The 17,843-nt window shown below is 41.6% G+C and overlaps 1 protein-coding gene across 2 annotated transcripts in view; it reads left to right on the forward strand.

The window, feature by feature from the left end:
• AVL9 (AVL9 cell migration associated) overlaps positions 1-17,843 on the forward strand; it is a 130,972-nt gene that overhangs the window by 46,467 nt on the left and 66,662 nt on the right. For both annotated transcript variants that reach the window (XM_033930580.1, XM_033930579.1), the window contains exons 5-8: positions 2,554-2,643; positions 7,246-7,312; positions 10,026-10,066; positions 15,916-15,954. In XM_033930580.1, coding sequence (XP_033786471.1) covers positions 2,554-2,643; positions 7,246-7,312; positions 10,026-10,066; positions 15,916-15,954 — 237 coding nt within the window. The remainder of the gene's footprint in view (positions 1-2,553; positions 2,644-7,245; positions 7,313-10,025; positions 10,067-15,915; positions 15,955-17,843) is intronic.

The raw sequence follows: 17,843 nt of genomic DNA on the forward strand, positions 1-17,843 counted from the left end.
GAATGGAGCAGCAGTGACCAACTTCCACGGTAGGTCCAGACCACTCAACCTGGCCTGGCCACAACCTATCCACCCTCCGGAACCAGTCCTCTCTGAACAATCCCGCGAAAGACTGGTCACCCTGAACCACAGATCCAAACCAAGCAGAATTACCTGACAAATTTCTGCATAAGCTGAGCAGACCTCCAACAGAACAGAGATTTGCACCACAGAACAGACATCGGCACTACAGAACAGACATCTGCACTACTGATCCTGTCCCAGAACTCCAACCTGATAAGTATTATAAAAACCAATAACTATTACCGCATAGCTGTACAAAATAATGTAAAAGCCGTAATCACTAAATTAGCAGCACATGATCACACTACATCGGTAACCAACGTAATACGAAACCTGTAATATACTGCAGCAGCAGGTAGCTTCGTAAATCATTACAAATCATTGTAGCCTTGTAAATTCACTTCAGCCTTGCTAACCTATGCTATAGTCGGTAGCCTAGTAAATGTGTAGCCTGCAACTGTGTAACAACCAGCAACCTGCAATTGTATAATCAGTATGTAATACCATGTAACATCTTTGTAACACTCCTTAGCCTCTGTACCATTCTTTAGCAATTGTGTAACAGCATGTAACATCCTCGTAATAGCATGTAATAGCATTGTGTAACAGCATGTAACATCCTCATAATAGCACATAATAGCATGTACCAGCATATAACACCTCTGTAACATTCTTCAACCTTGCAATCCCTTAGTAGTTTGAAACCTTGCTCAACATTACAGCAGCCGATTACCTCTCACCACACCGGCCAAACCAACAACCAGCCAGCCAGTTCGCTACCCGTACAGCCTACGTAGCCAGACAAATCTTGTTCAGCCTCATTGACGCCTTTGCCTTATCACCCAACCTAATATCTTCCCAACCCAATAAGCCTGTATAAAAAAAAAAAAGGGGGTCCAACAATGCGCTATTCTGCTCCTGCTCTATCTCATCACCTTCAGGATCTACTCAGCTGACCCAATATACTCTGCTCACATCCCAGTTCACTACTCCTCACACCGCACGGCAAAATCCAAACTTCATGCACTCACCCTCCACACTCCATATGACTACACAGGCATAAGTCCTACTGCTGGGAAAACTCCTGTGGTGTGCCTCAGGGCTCCCCCCTGTTCCCAACCCTGTTCAATGTCTACCTCACCTCCCTAGGAAACCTCCTGCAAAGCCTCAAGCTCAAATTTTTTATTTACGCAGACGACATCACCATAGTCATTCCGCTAATCAGCTTCACGCCTGAGCTCCACACCTCACTTGCAAACATACTCAATCAGATAGAACACTGGATGCTATCCTACAGACTAAAACTAAACCCAGACAAAACAAAATTCTTCCTAGAAACCCCCAAAGACAAAATCAAAGACACCACAATTCAAGTAAAAGGATCCATTTTCCCCCTTGAACAAACCCTAAAAATCCTGGGAGTCACTCTAGACAAACATCTATCCCTTGAGAAACACACGGATATCACTGTCAGAAAAAGTATCTCGGTGCTCTGGAAACTCCGCACCATAAAAAAATACTTTGACGACACATCATTCCGCCTGCTAGTACAGTCCTCCATCCTCAGCATACTGGACTACTGCAATATCTTTTACTTGAGCTCCACAAAGAAAACCATCAGGAGACTCAGAATGATCCAAAACACCGCTGTTCGCCTCATATTCGGCCTGAAAAAATGGGAACACATCACCCCATTCTACCACAAACTCCACTGGCTTCCACTAGAATCCAGAATCCTATTTAAATTCGCCTGCTTTTGCTACAAAACAGTATTTGGTTTATCCCCAAGCTACATCACCCCTCACTTCACCCTGAATCACTGCATCAAAAACTTCCACAGAACTCAACTTTTCGCCTTCCCTTCCCTAAAACTATGCCATTCAAAAAAATCCCTCGACAAAACCTTCGCCTTCCAAGCCGCCAAACTAAACCCATGGCTAGCCCAAATGATCCTCAAGGCCCCCAACTACCTCTGCTTTAGAAAACTACACAAAACCCACCTCTTCCGAGACAAGGATCCTTAACGCCCCTTCCTTATTAACCTACACCTTCCCCCCCCCAATGACCCTCCCCCCACCCTACCACCCCCCAATGTCAACTTCGTTGTTCAAAACTTTGATCAATTCCGGTATAGAACCGCCTGTAACTCTGTTTAATTGATGTGAACCGCCTAGAACTCTTCCGGGTATGGCGGTATACAAAAAATAAAGTTAAAGTTACATAAGTCTGAGTGAATATTTGGATAAAGTTAACTTATGCTAAATTTTTGAGTGTCTGCTCCTATAAGTACTGCAAATAAAATAAACTGCAGAGATCCTAACAAGTTAAGTTGTAGAAGGATAGATCTAGTATTTCTTTCTCTATGAAAGGGGAGCAAATGTTTAAATTACAAAGGTATAACAAAGGGCAAAATCAAGCCTGAAAATGAGTAGTGGTTAGAATTTAAAGAATTTTAATGAATGTTTTTATAATGGTTGTCTTTCTTTTAAGCCATTGTATGGGTTACTTCAAGCAAAGCTCCAGCTTATTACGCATGCCTATTTTGAAGAAAAGGACTTCTCTCAAATTTCAATTCTTAAGGTAATTATCATATATTTACCATATTCTGCATGTGCAAGGGACTTTGGATCCTGTAAGTACATTACAAGAATTTAAATGCCATTTATGAATGAGCATGAAGCATTAGTAGCTTTACCAAAATGTATTTATATGAGAATCATTTCATAAATAATGCACAGGTTGGCAACATTGGGGAGTGGATGATGCAATTGCAGTAAACTTTGTTTCACTTTCACTTCAGTGCTTGTATGTTTAGGAGCTCTGTAGTGTATATAGTGTGGCTGTGACAAGTGTGGGAAATGGAGGCTGCAGGTGTCTTGGTACTGTGTCTGCTGACGATCAGAGGTCATAAGAACATAAGAAGTGCCATCTCCAGAACAGACCCTAGGTCCATCAAGTCCAGCAATCCGCACACGCCGAGGCTCTGCCAGGTGTACCCTGGCATAGTTTTAGTCCCCATATCACTCTAAGCTTCTCATAAGGAGATGTGTATCTATGCCACTCATAAGGAGATGCACATCTAACTTACCCTTAAATCCTAGAATGGTGGATTCCGCAATTACCTCTTCTGGGAGAGCATTCCAGGTATCCACCACTCGTTGCGTGAAGCAGAACTTCCTGATATTTGTCCTGAACTTGTCCCCCCTTAGCTTCAATCCATGTCCTCTTGTCCGTGTCACATTGGACATTGTAAATAATTTTTTTTCCTGCTCTATTTTGTCGATTCCTTTCAGTATTTTGAAAGTTGAATATTAAGATTGAAACTCTTCGTGGCAAAAACCTGACAGAAATCCACAGTGTTTTACATGGTTTGTAGTGAGTTAACAGTGGACCGTAGTACAGTTTCTCTTTGGGCAACTCGTTTTTGAAGTGGCCATGTGAGCATAGATGATGATGATGCAAGACCAGGAAGGCCAAAATCAACAACTGGTGAACGATGTGTGAAACTCATGGCTGATGCTCTTGAACAAGATCGTCGTGGGACTTGCGAGGAACTATCTGAAACCACAGGGATTCTACCAACATCAGTATACCGAATTCTGACAAATGAATTTTTTTTTTTAATTCTTTATTCAGTTTTAACTCTTGCAACAAGTGTACAAAATTCAATCAGATAATTTGTACAAATCACTTGACATTCTAACAATTATTGTCAAATGCATATAAAAATGACAAATGATTTAAAAAAGAGAAAAATTTCTGTGCGATGGGTTCCCCACTTCTTGACTGCTGAACAGCAGCAGAGACGCCTGGACAATGTAACTGTGCTGAAACAAAGATTTGACGTTGAAGGTCAGGCATTTTTCAATTGCATAGTTGCTATTGATGAAACGTGGGTCAGAGACTTTGAGCTGGAGCGGAAATCATAGTCCAATGAGTGGAGAACTGCATCTTCCCCACAATCCAAAAAATTTCAACGAGTTCAATCAAAAGTCAAATAAATGATGATTTTTGCTTATGATCATGAAGGCATCATCATCACAGACAAAGTTCCATGTGGAAGAAGTATCACTGCAGTGTATTGTGATTTTTTGCAAAAAATGAACAGAAAAATGCACAAAACCCAACCTCAGTTGCTCTTGGCTGGGCCACTCATTCTTCACGATGACGCTCGCCTGCACATAGGGAATGTCGTCATTGAGAAACTACACGAATATGGCTGGGAGGTGTTTCTTCATGCTCCCTAGAGTCCAGACATGAGTCCACCAGACTTCAACCTTTTTCCAAAGTTGAAACAACCTATGCATGGACATCATTTTGCATCTCTGGAAGAGCTTTCTTCCGCCATTACTTGAGCCATTCGGCATCTGAACAAAACGGTGTCTTGGATGGAATAATGAAGCTTCCCTGATGTTGGGGTTAGGTCATTGCAAAGCAGGGAGACTATATGGAAGGATTATAAAGAAATACTTGGAAAAAAAATAAACATTAAAAAAAAAAAAGGTGTGTATAATTTATGAATGACCCTCGTAGATCATTTCTGGAATAAAAATCAGAATAACTTGATCCACTTATTCTATTTTATAATTATAATAACAATAATAACAGTTTATATACCTCAAGGCTGTAAAGTTCTATGCAGTTTACAATCGTTAAAAATACAACAAATTGAATAAAACTAAAAAGGTAAAAGCCAATAACTAAAAAAACCCTAAAAAGATCTGATTATTGCATGATAAAATTCTACAAATCAGCTACCTAAGTACTTCAAAAACAGATTTGGCAGAGGCGGTGAGATCCTGTTCCCCCTGCTTGTTCATGTAGTACATGACTACTTGGTTGTTTGTTCAAATCAGTACTAGTTGATTGAGGAGTATTTAGGAGGTTGATGTGAAAATGTTTCTCTGCAGAACTCCAAGATCCCTGGATGTGGAGACAGTCTAAGTGAGCTCCCCATCCTAACATGAAAGCATTGGTCATCAAAATCTTTTGATGAGGTGGTACTTGAAACAGGAGACCTCTGGCGACATTGGCTGAAGATATCCATCACAGAAGTGAGTCTTTGAATTGTGATGTCACTGACAAGCACTGGGAGATAAGACAAGTTGCTTGAGACCACTGGAAAGATAATTCCCACTGAGGATATCTAAGGTGAAGATGGACAGATGGGACCACATATACTGTAGAGGCTATGTGACCTAGAAGTCATACCATCAGATAAGAAGAGACTTCTTGGCAGGGCTCAAGTAGTGTAGTGAGTCTTTGCTGAGGGAGGAAAGCACATGTCTGGTTTGTGTCCAGAAAAGATCCAATAAATTCCAGTCCAAGAGAGCTCCAGGTGGGATTTGGAGAGAGCTCCAGGGGGAACAGGATCTCACTGCCTCTGCCAAGAGGCCATCCAAATCTGGTTCTGGGCCATTGCTCTCAACATTTTCCTGAAAGCAGGGAAACACTGTACTGGCTGACAAAGCTTGAGAAGTTGAATGGTTGTATGCAAAACCTGCTGGGCCTATTGGGGTGTGGAGGCTTTGATCAACCAGTCGTCCAAGTAAGGAAAAATGTGGAAACTGTTTGAGCGAAGTATTGCCGCCACTACTACCAAGCACTTAGTGAACACTCTGGGTGCTAATGCCAGCCCAAATGGAAGGACTCTGTTTTAGAAGTGATATGTTCCCAGATGAAAGTGAAGATATTTTCTGTGAGCAGGGAGAATAGAAATATGTGTGTACGCTCTTTTAGGTCTAGAGAGCATAGCCAGTCGTTCTTTACTAAAAGAGGTAACAGGATTCCCAGAGAGAGCATCTGAAACTTGGTTAGAGCTCTGAGGTTTAGAATCAAACGAATACCTCTGGACTTCTTTGGGATAAGGAAGTACCTCGAATAAAACCCCTTGCCTCTCTCCTGCAGTGAAACCTTTTCTATTGCATTTAGCTGAAGGAGGGCTAAGAATTCTTGATGGAGGAGGGCTCTCTGATTGGAATTGAAACGAGACTCTCTTGGAGGGTGGTCCAGTGGTATTATCTATAAATGAAGGGCATATCCCTGGCTCACCGCTTGAAGGATTATATCAAATTTTAATAAAACTTGGAAACTTGGATCTGATGTTATGAGGGTCCAGCATTATTGGTAATAGATGAGCCTGCCTCCTATTGGGAGAGTTCGAGGCAAGGGCTGAGAAACACCAACTAAGCTCTTTAGGAGGGAGTCAAAACGATTGCAGCTGCTTAGGTTGAGTAGGTGTAGAAGTTTTCTTTTAACTGTGTTGCCTCGGACGTCTTTGGGTAGATGTTCATGTAGACACTGAAGACTGATGGTATTTATTTCTGGAATAATATGAAGAATGCCTGTAGGAACATGAAAATCTCTTGGGTTGCTGAAACTGTTGTGCTTTTGAGGAGGAAAAAGTGGTCATATAGACAGTATGTCTTTTTCAATCTTTTGATTGGCCTCCTCTATACAGTCACCAAACAAGTCAACACCCATGTAGGGTATGTTGGAAAGATGATCTTGAGCATTGGCATCTAGATCTGAAATTCTGAACCAAGCTTCTTTATGCATAGCGAAGGATACCGCCAAGGTATGAGAGGCTACATCAAAGGCATCAAAGAGGGAAGGGTTAGGACAGCCATTATAGTGGGAGATTTGATCATTAAACAGGTAGATAGCTGGGTGGCAAGTGAACATGAGGATCATTTGGTTATTTACCTGCCTGGTGCAAAAGGTGGTGATCCTCACGTGTCACCCAGATAAGATTTTAGACAGTGCTGGAGAGGAACCTGCTGCCTTGGTACATGTGTCTGTAAGAGGGTTTCTCAGGTTTAGAGCTTTATTTTCTAGGTTTCTACTTTTCTTTTGCCTTTATTTTTTCCTAGGTCTTGTGTTTTTGAATTTTTGGTTCCACCAAACAGAATCAAAATATACACTCTAGTCCTGTGTAGTTTTGACAAGCTACAATGTATTCTCTTGCAACCTTGTTTATGAATAATAAAATATATTTCTTATCATACATCTTTATTTATTTAAACATTTTTTATGTTTCACCCTATCATCCCCTAGGAAGTTCAAAGTTAACTGTAATTAGCAATACAGATGATTATAAAGTACACAAAGAACTGGTATTGCACTATTATTTATAGGAAAGAACTTTATTTCCAGTTAAATGTTTTCTGTTCATTTTTAAAGGAGCTCTTTGACCATATGAATTGCTCTTTGGGAGGAACTACATTAGAAGGATCCCAGATCTACCTTGGTAAGTGACTTTTCACAAGCAGTAAGAGAAATGTTTTGTAGTTCTACAACTTCTTTCTGTAAGGATTTGAAAGCATTTGCCACAAAAATACTGAGAAGACTGTTCAATGGCATGACATTTTGCATCCTCAATGCCAGCATACAATACAGTATCTTATATACCACAATTATCTGCAAGGAATCTATGCAGTTTACAATACGATTTAGATCAAATACTTAAAATTACATTATTTAGAAGGAGAGTTGGTTTTAGAGGAAGGGGGTGAAGGATGAGAAAGTAGCTAAAGTGGGAAGAGATGTGTTTTTAGGTTCTTCCAGAATTCAAGGTAGGTGGTGGGTTGTCTGGTGTGTTGGTAGTTTGTTCCAAATGAGAGGTCTTTGGTATTCAAAGGTAGCTTCAAATATCTCTTCCACCGTATTTGATGAGGTGATGGGAAGGATAGTTTATAACGTTATGATACGCGTGAGTTGAAGAAGGTGTGTGGGACTTTGATACCTGAAGTTAGTCCCTCTGAGTTTTCTCCATAGATCACTTTGTGAACCATGCAGGCTATATTGAACTGGATTCTCTTTTTCATCAGTAGCCAGTGCAGTTGTTCTAAAAGTGGACTTGCCCTCTTGTATTGACTGTTTTTGAGAATTAGTCTTGCAACCGTGTTGTAGTTGTAGCCTCTTGCGTTCTTTTTCTGTAATGCCACAATAAAGTGAGCTGCATTAGTCTAAGTATGGTATTAGGACAGATTGTGCTACTGTCCTGAAATTAGTTTCGGTCAGGACTGGACATATTGTCCTCAGCTGTCTCATCTTAAGAATAATTTTTTCACTAGATATACTATTTCTTTTTCTCTGAGCTCTCCTTGGCAATTGTTTGAGCCCTCAGTCAAAGGAATGAATGTTGTATTAAAGTAATAAAAATATCCACTGCACAATGAAATGTTTTAATTTTCTGTTGCAGATATAGTCCATTAGAGAAATTGAGAAGACAGCCAGACTTTAATGTATTTTAAATATAAAGCAAATATTCTCTAGCATCATCTGTAAATCAAGTTACTGTTCTACAGTGCTCACAGCCCTAAAGGAAGGAAATTATTGGAGAGATTTGATTATGCCTGGTATCTTGAATGGATTTTGAATAGAGATGTTTGACATCTGTTTTTAAATTGCATGTTTACTTCTTTCCCCACATTAGAGTTTGTGGACATTAGAACTGGCTTCAGAACTGATAATTCTTTAAAGTTGAATTCTGCGCAATTGTTTGAGCAATATCTGCCACTTTCAGTCTCATAATAATAAAAGTAATATAATAATATGGACTGTAATCTGTTCTGTGACCACAAAATTTTACTCCTGAGAATCCCACAGCCAGAACCTCTAGAGATCTTGTTTGTTTGAATATATCACAACAAGTAGTTTAGGGTGAAAAAAAGAGCAAACTTGAATTACCATATTTTTCACTCCATAAGATGCACTTTTTTCCCCACCCAAAAGTGGATGGAAATCTCAGTGCATCTTATGGAGCAAAGTTTCAATTTTTTAACCCCACCCCGTACTGTTTAAAAAATCCCCCCGCCGCACGCCCCTTTTTAAAACATCTCCCCCACATGCCTGCCACCGCATCTTTTTAAAACACCCCCCCACAAATACCTGCCGCACCTTTTTTTAGCCTAACTTTTTTAACCCCTGCAAACACCCACTACTGCATCTTTTTAAAACACCCCCTGCTCCGCAAACACCTGCCGCCTTTGTCGTACCTTGTTAAAAACATCCTGGTGGTCCAGCATGATTCCTCCCTCGTTAGCTGTCTCCTATTTCCTGGCCAGGAGCGCAGAGATCAAGCGCGAGCTTTCCATGCTCCTGCCTGGCCCTGTGCTGCTTTCTGAATGGCAGCCGTCAGTTCTCGCAAGTCCCGCAAGAACTGACAGCAACCAATTAGAAAGCAGTGCAGGGCCAGGCAGGAGCGCGCAGAAAGCTCACGTCTGACCTCCGCACTCCTGGTGGGGAAATAGGAGACAGCTAGCGAGGGAGGAATCACGCTGGACCACCAGGATGTTTTTAACAAGGTACGACAGTGGTGGGTGTTTGCAGGGGGGGGTTAGAAAGGTACCAAGGGGGTGATAAAAATATCGAGACAGCCATTGAGGGAGGGAGGGATTTAAAAAGGTACGGGGTGGCTACCACACAATGAGGGGAGGGATGGGAGGGTTTTGTGGATCGTGGGGGCTGCTTTTCTCTGTTTTGCTGGAGGGATTGTACACAGGGGACGGAAACGATTTTGCCATAACAAAACTTTTGTATTGGGCATGCCTTCAGTTATGATACTGTACATTATGCTTGATCTTTACTTCATCTTGTTATTGTTATTCTGTATTTGGTTGTATTCAGCACTGGTTCTGCCAGAGTGCTATTTATATACTTGTATGAATTATGGTTTGCCAAATAGAGATGTTACAAAAAAAAAAAAAAAGATACATGGAGGGGTGGGGGGGATTCTGGCTGGCTTGGGGCTGGCTGGCTGCCATTAGATATGCCTACCACTAGACATGCCCTGTACCCTGTCCTGGCCTACCACCAGAGGAGGGACAGGGCACACCATTTGGTTCAGAATTTTTTTTTTTCTTGGTTTTTCCTCCTTTACAGGTGGTGCATCTTATGGTCAGGTGCGTCTTATGGAGCAAAAAATATGGTATTTAACATTTTTATTCTCTCTACCTTAGGTTTGTCTCCAAGAGATCTGGTCCTGCAGTTTAGACATAAGGTATGACTTTTGGCACATTTTGCTACAGTATAAAAGCAAGGTGCTCTTAATTTTTGTTATTCTTCTTCTTGAATGTTTCACTATAACATATCACATGCCAAAAAGATTCTTCAGGTTAAGGTGAAATGCATCTGTGCCTACCTGATATTTGATTTTGGAAAGCTCTGTTGTTTTAAAAAGTATGCTGCTGGACATATAACCCATTTACCCTCTAAAGAATGGCCAGGTGCATGTAGTTTTTTTCTCATGTGTGCAATAAGTTCTAAAACTCCCAAATTTTCTAGATTTACAAGTATTTTTGCAAGATACCATGTAAAATCTGTGAGTGAACATAGCATATAATACACATGACACCTCTCACAGTAGTAATGCTGAATATGGAACTCCAGCAATTTCAGCATTTTGTCCTTTACTGCTTAGAGTTTCATTAGTAATTTTTGTTAATGTATTTGCATTGCATAATATGGTTCTAATGTCAGAGTTGTGGCGGAAGTTATTTAGGGCCCCTTTTATTAAGCTGCATTAGAGGTTTTTATCGCAAGCTGGCACGGTAAATGCTCTAATGGTCATAGAATTCCTATGATCGTCAGAGCAGTGCATACAAATAGATCTCATGCATATTCATTGGGGAAATCCTGACAACCCAACTGGATTGTGACCCTCATTTCCCATCCCTGTGTTAGATGAATAACATTATAACTGCTATATTAATGGACCCTTTTACAGAGCTGCGGTAGCATCATCCATTCAATTCCTATGGGCTTCAGTGCATTTACCTTGGCAGTATTGCTACCATGGCTTTGTAAAAGGGACCCTAAGTTAGGATTTAATTCCTAACTAATTTACCCCCACCCCCTTTTATAAAACCATGCAAAAGGTTTTTAACGCTGGTCAGCACACTGAATGCTCTGCACGGTTTTGTAAAAGGGGTTACTTTGGTCTTTAGAAAAGTCCACTGAGCTCCCCTTAATATGGGTTTGAGGAATTTTTTTTGTTTGTTTTCTTGAATTATTTATATTTCTGTTTTATAATAATAATAATAATAATAATTAAAAAAAAAAAAAGTCTGACCCATGATTCAAACCCAGGTCTTCTGGTAGTGTATAGTTTGAAATATAGAGGATAATTTTCAAAAACAATTCCATGGGTAAAGCAATGTTTTACATATTGAAATAGACTTCTTTAAAATTGCCCTCCCAATACATAAATCTATGCACTTACAATCTGAAAAAGTTTCTCAACTGAAGCATCCCTAGGCTGAGATTGTTGAGGGGTTATCTTTTATGTATTTACATTATAAAACAGGTACATATGATGTAAATGACACCATGAAATTTTGTTGTGCTAGAGGGCAGGTTTAAATATGAGCACTAAAATTCCCTAGGGGTAATTTTTCAAACCGGATATATGCATACATTACATTACATTACATTGTGATTTCTATTCCACCTGTGCCTTGCGGTTCTAAGCGGATTACAGTTAAAAGAGATCAGGACATTACCGAGAGAACTACATTACAACGATTTAAGTAAATTACATGTTGTGGTATAGAAATACAAATATAAGATATCTGGATTTATCGATAGAATAACTTGACAGGGTTCAAGTAGTTACAAGGTTCAGTGGGGAAAACAATATAGGCAACTGAAGAAAGATACCTAACTTTGAAGGAATCAGTTAAGTGGATACCTAAGGGAGATGCTTATTTAGGAGAAGGTTAAATGGATACCTAAGGGAGATGCTTATTTAGGAGTTTGGATATTTTTCGTAAATGAGGTTCAAGGGGATGACTAGTGTGTTATGTGCGATTGGGGAGGGGAATATTAAGTAAGGACGTGTTTTTTGAAAAGAAATGTTTTGATTTCTTTCCGAAACACTTTGATGTCTGTTGTTTTGATCATCAGTTTGGTGATGGTGGGGTCAATTTTCGCTGCCTTAGTTGCTAGAAGGCTGTCGTAAAGTTTCTTACGTCGGGTACCCTTATGAGGGGGGAAGGTGAAAAGATTCTGAGTTCTTCTTGATCTGGGTAGTCGAAAGCGGCAAAGACGGTTGTTCAGGTAATTGGGGGCCATATCATGGGTTACTTTGAAAAGTAAGCAGTAGAGTTTGAATTGAGTTCTTGCTTTTATCGGAAGCCAGTGAGAGTCTACATAGGCGGGTGTTACGTGGTCGAATTTTCTGAGCGAGTAGATGAGTCTGATAGCTGTGTTCTGAACGGTCTGTAGTTGTTTTATCATAGTATTTGGGCAAGGTAGGTAAAGGCTGTTGCAGTAATCTAAGGAGCTGAGTATGAGGAATTGTACAATGATCTAGAAGTGTTCTTTGGAAAATAATTTTCTTATTTTTCTTAGGTTTCGCATGGTGAAGAATGCTTTTTTTATGGTTTTGTGTATTTGTGTTTGCATTGTGCAGCCTCTGTCTAGGTGTGTTCCCAGAATTTTGAGAGTATTCTGTATTGGATATTTGATTGTGTTTTCATCTAGTTCTGTTAGGGATGGTTTTTGTTCCTTCTCTAGTAGTAGGAATTTGGTTTTCTCTGCATTCAGTTTTAACTTGTGGTTCGTCATCCATTTTTCTAAAGTTTCTAATGTTGTTTTCAGGCGTCCGTTGGAGGTGGGGTCTTGGATGTCGAAGGGGAGGAGGATGGTTATATCATCCGCGTAGCTGAAGGATGTAATGTTTAGGGCGTCTAGGGATGCTATGAAGAGGTTGAAAAGTATGGGCAATAGAGGGGATCCTTGTGGAACTCCGCAGGGGTTTGACCATGAGTCGGATAGAAGATCATTTGACTTGACTCTGTATGATCTTGTTTTGAGGAATCCTTGGAACCAGTTGAGAACATTACCTGATATTCCTATGGCATCTAGTATCTGGAGTAGTATGGAATGGTCAACTAAGTCGAATGCTGCTGAAAGATCGAGTTGGATGATTAGTAACTTATTTCCTTTGCTGAGGTGCTGACGGGCTATGTCTAGTAGGGAAACCAGAAGTGTTTCAGTACTGTGATTGGTTCTGAATCCGGATTGAGTAGGGTGTAGGATGTGGTGGTCTTCTAGGTAATTGGCGAGATATTGTGCTACTAGACCCTCTATGAGTTTGACGTATAGAGGTATAGAAGCGATTGGTCTATAATTTGTTGGGCTGTCTATTGGGCCTTTGGGGTCTTTTAGTATGGGAGTAATTATGATTTCGCCAAGTTCCGGGGGGAACTGACCTTCCCTTAGGGTGGTTTGCAGCCATAGCGTGAGACCAGCTGTGAATTTAGTGGACGCTGTAGCTAGTAGATAAGGAGGACAATTGTTCAAATCACATGAAGATTTGCTGTATTTTTTATACAGCCGGTCTAGGTCTGACCATTGTGTCGTTGGGAAGTCGGTCCAGATCCTATCTGCTGAGGTGGCTTCGTTTTTTTGTGGGTTTTGTTAGTATCTCTTCTAAGATGTTTCGAGAGTTGTTGAATATGGATCTGATTGTGATGATTTTGTGTTTGAAATGGTCCGCTAGTTGGGAGGCTGTTGGAGTTTGGTTTCCTAGGGTGGCGAGGTGGGGTTTGGTATCAGTGAGATTTCTGACAAGGTTGAAAAGTTTTTTTGTGTCCGGTTTATTGGTGCCAATGAGTTTGGAGTAGTAGTCTGTTCTTTTTTTCCTTCAGTTTGATTTTGTATTGTTTGATTTGGTGTCTCCATTCTGTTTTGGTGTGGTCTTGTTTCTGTTTTTTCCATGTCCTTTCTAATTGTCTGCATTGTCTTTTTAGGTGTAGGAGTTCGGCGTCAAACCTTTGTCTGATGGTCTGCATATTTTATTTTTTTTTTTTTAGTGGTGCTAGTTTGTTTAAAGCGGATTCACTTGTGGAGCGCCAGGTGTTTATGAATCCTTTGGGATTGTTTAGGTCTATTTCTGGGTCTACTTTGTCCCAGAATGTGGTAGGATCGATTTTCTTTCTGGACTTGAAGCTTGTTGTGTGTGGCGTGGGTTTGTTGTTATTCTGCACCCAGTTAATTGTGAAGGTGTACTTGTAATGGTCAGACCATAAGGTGGGATGCCATGAGCCGTTGGTGATGTGGATGTTTTGTGTGTTAAGGTTGGGGGAAGTGTAAGCGGCTATATCAAGTTGATGGCCCTTTTCATGCGTGGGTTCGGGATTGAGTATCTGGTAAGATAGGGTGTTGAGGTATGAAAGAATGTCCGCTACTTGTTTGGAGGTGTGGTCTTCTAAGTGGAGATTGATGTCTCCTAGGATCAGGTTATGTGTGGAGGAGAGGGAATGCTGGAGGATAAATTCTTCGAGTTCTTGTTTAGAGGTGTTCCATTTTCCTGGTGTGACATAGCAGAGAAGGCAGTTCAGAGTTCCTGTGAGAGTGTTGTCAGAAAGTTGGCAGGCTAGAAGGTCTAGGTGGGGGGTGGAGTGCATGGCTAGGACTTTAATGTTGAAGTTGTTTTTTGCAATGATTGCTAGACCTCCTCCTCTTCTCTTTTCTCTACATACTAGCTTTAGTTTGTATCCGTTTGGGCAGAATTCAGTAATGCTAGGGTCTGAGTCAGAAGTGAGCCAGGTTTCGGCTAGGAAGAGGCAACTTCCTAGCCGAAGTTGCATACAAAGTGCATACAAATTTGTTTCGAATATTTTGAGGTACCAAAAAGTAAGTGCATAATATTTATGCACAAAAAGTGCTTGTGTTTATAAAGACATCAGCAACAAATATAAATAAAAAGAAGGTTATACATAACTGATGAACAGGGAGAAAATAAAACCTCAGAAGTCCACTGTGGCACTTTTCCAGCCAGCTGACTGTAAAGGCTGCCTTATTTGACTCTGATTTAATCTATTGGTCAAAATTTCCCAGTTTGTAGTTTTATATAAAAAATTATTTTTTCTTTTGGTGCTCGAACAAAGATGTCTAGCACTTGAATAAGGATCCTCTGTATATCGCTGCATATGTTTGGTAGTGCTATAGAAATAATTAATAGTATTGTGTTTCTCTGAAAATAATACAGTGTCTTATATTAATTTTGGGTCCAAAAATGCATTAGGGCTTATTTTCGGGGTATGTCTTATTTTTTTCATGTACCAACAATCATCTCTCCTTTCCTCTCCTCCACCTCAATTCTTTCTCTTTCCTTTCTCCCCCCCCCCATGTGCATCATCTTTCCTCCCCTCTCACCCATTCCCTTGTGCAGCATCTTTTTATTCCTTCTATCCCCCTGTGCAGCAAAACCCCATCGACCCTCCCATTGTGAGACTGACATACCTCCACTCTGAGGCCTTCAAAAACAGTAGCGGCAGCAGTGCTCTGAACAGGCTGCTTTATGGTCTTCCCCACTGGGGCCGAGCCTTCCCTCTGCAGCATCTTTCTATTCCTCCTATCCCCCTGAACAGCAGAACCCCACTGACCCTCCCACTGTAATGCGGCAGAGGGAAAGACCCAGCAGGGAAGACCACAAAGCAGCCTGTTCAGAGCACTGCCGCCACTGCTGCTTTAGGAGGCATCAGAGCGGAGGTATATCAGGTCTCACCGGGGTGGAGGTTGCTGAATTGACAAGTCCAATTTTTTGGGGCAAATCAGGCAGCACTAATGTCAGGGATGGAGTTTCAGGGACATTGGGGGGGATTCGGGGGTCGATCTTAACTAGGGTTTATTTTTGGGGTATGGCTTATATCAGGAACATCTTTAAAAATCTTGCTAGGGCTCATTTTCAGGATAGGTCTTATTTTGGGGAAAACAGGGTAGTAACAGTAGTAGAAGTAAAAATGCGTGTTAATCATATATAAGAACTCAATGATTAATTTTTATTGCCTGCCTTCCAGTGTGTTCTTTCTATAATTCTTTTTTATGTGTGTGTGCATGCAGGTTTTAATCTTGTTCAAGCTGATCCTTCTTGAAAGAAAGGTAAGTTGAAGAAAAAAACACTTTAATCACAAAGTACTTGGAGATATTTTTTGTTAAAAGATTCAAATATCTTGGTCTAGGCCATATCCAGCCCGTTTAGTTTTTTAATCCAGCCCACTGAATTTGGTGGCCATGTTGAAGATCTCGACAGAGCCATCCAGGCGGGCCATGGCCAAGCACTCTTTTTTTTTTTAAATATATTTTTATTGTAGGAACAAATCACAAGAGATACAATCAGCAACCAAGCCAAAAGGGAATAACACTATAGAAACAATAATACAGATAAGCAATACAGCTAGGCAAGAGATCAAACAATCTAACAAAACTCTCTCATGAAAGTCCATAATTTTCAATTTTTAAACAGAACAGCAAGAAAACAGACCTCCCACCCTCCCACCTCCCCAAACCCGCCCACCCCCACCCCCCTTGCATCCTTAGAAACCGACCCAGCTTAGAACGAGTTCCAGCACTCCAGATAAGCCACTGATTGCCAGCTAGTGGCACCCTTCTTGCGTTGCCTTTCCCAGACCGCCATCTGGGACATACTAGCTCTCCATTGTTGGAACATAGGACACACACTCCCCACCCAGTGCTGCAAAATAAGCTTCTTAGCGAGCCCTAGAGCCAATAGCACAAAGCGTTGCAGAGGCGCACTAGTACCAGCCTCAGCCAGGGGACCCGTGACACCAAGCAGCAGAGTCTTATACGACCATTCCAGGGAGCGCCCCAAAACATCCTCCACCTCTCGAAGTTCACGCACCCACAACGATCCCACTAAAGAGCATTCCAAAAAGTGATACACCAGCGTCCCCTTAAGAGCAGGGCACCTGGTACAAAAGGCATCAGGCCACAGGCCCATAGCGTGTCCGGCGCAGCGGGTTATATACGCCCTATGCAAGATCTTAAGATGAATTTCATTAAAAGCAACGTTAGGAGTCGCCCCCGCACCGTCCACAAAACACTGAGACAACTCATCGGCCGTAACCTCTTCTCCCAACTCAGAGCTCCATCTCTCTGCCATCCGGGACAGAAAAACCTCAGCAGGTTTCCAATCTCTCCCTAGCTTGTACCAAGCCGATAGCGAATTAAATTCAAGCGAGAGGGAAAGGAAAGCCCTGTCCAACGGGGAAAAAGTGGGCAACCGCCTGGACGGCAACCGAAGCAAAGAACAATAACTACGTATTTGTAGATAGAACAGTACGGACCCTGCACTCCACGCCCAGTATTCCTGACAGGCAGAAAAACCTGGCAGTCGCCCCGAACCCAACTCTATAAGCTGGCCAACAAATCGGCACCCGGATTGACTAGCCCGCACAAAGAAAACATGCTTACCCGCAGGGAAGGCAGGGTTAGCCACGAACTCCAAGAAAGGAGAGGGGCCCAACGAGCCCCCCAATTCCCTGCGCCACCAACCCCAAGCGGTGCGCAAAGGTCGTAACAAGGAAGCACAAGAGCCAGCCCCGGTCTCAAGATATTAAACACCGACACCGGAGCCGCCAACAAGGACCAAAACCCCGGCGGGGCAAACTTGGTCTCACCCGTGTAAGCTTCATGCACCCAGCGAAGCAGAGCTGCCACGTTATAGAGACGAAGATCTGGGAGATTTACACCTCCCTGAGACCGCTCTCTAATAAGCTTATGGTAACCAATTCGCGCCCGTCTAGATCGCCATATGAAAGATGAAACAATACCTTTATATTTCCTAATATCTCTACATGTGACCCACATAGGCACCATTTGCAGAGGATAGAGCAACTTTGGCAACAGGACTATCTTAATAAGAGCAATACGACCGAGAAAAGAAATCGGAAAGTCCATCCACCTCTTACAAAGCGCTCCAACCGCATCCAGTTTGTCCAGCACATTTTTCCTATATACCACCCGAGGGT

The sequence above is a fragment of the Geotrypetes seraphini genome, chromosome 2, assembly GCF_902459505.1.
Source record: "Geotrypetes seraphini chromosome 2, aGeoSer1.1, whole genome shotgun sequence".
In the NCBI taxonomy this organism is placed as follows: domain Eukaryota; kingdom Metazoa; phylum Chordata; class Amphibia; order Gymnophiona; family Dermophiidae; genus Geotrypetes; species Geotrypetes seraphini.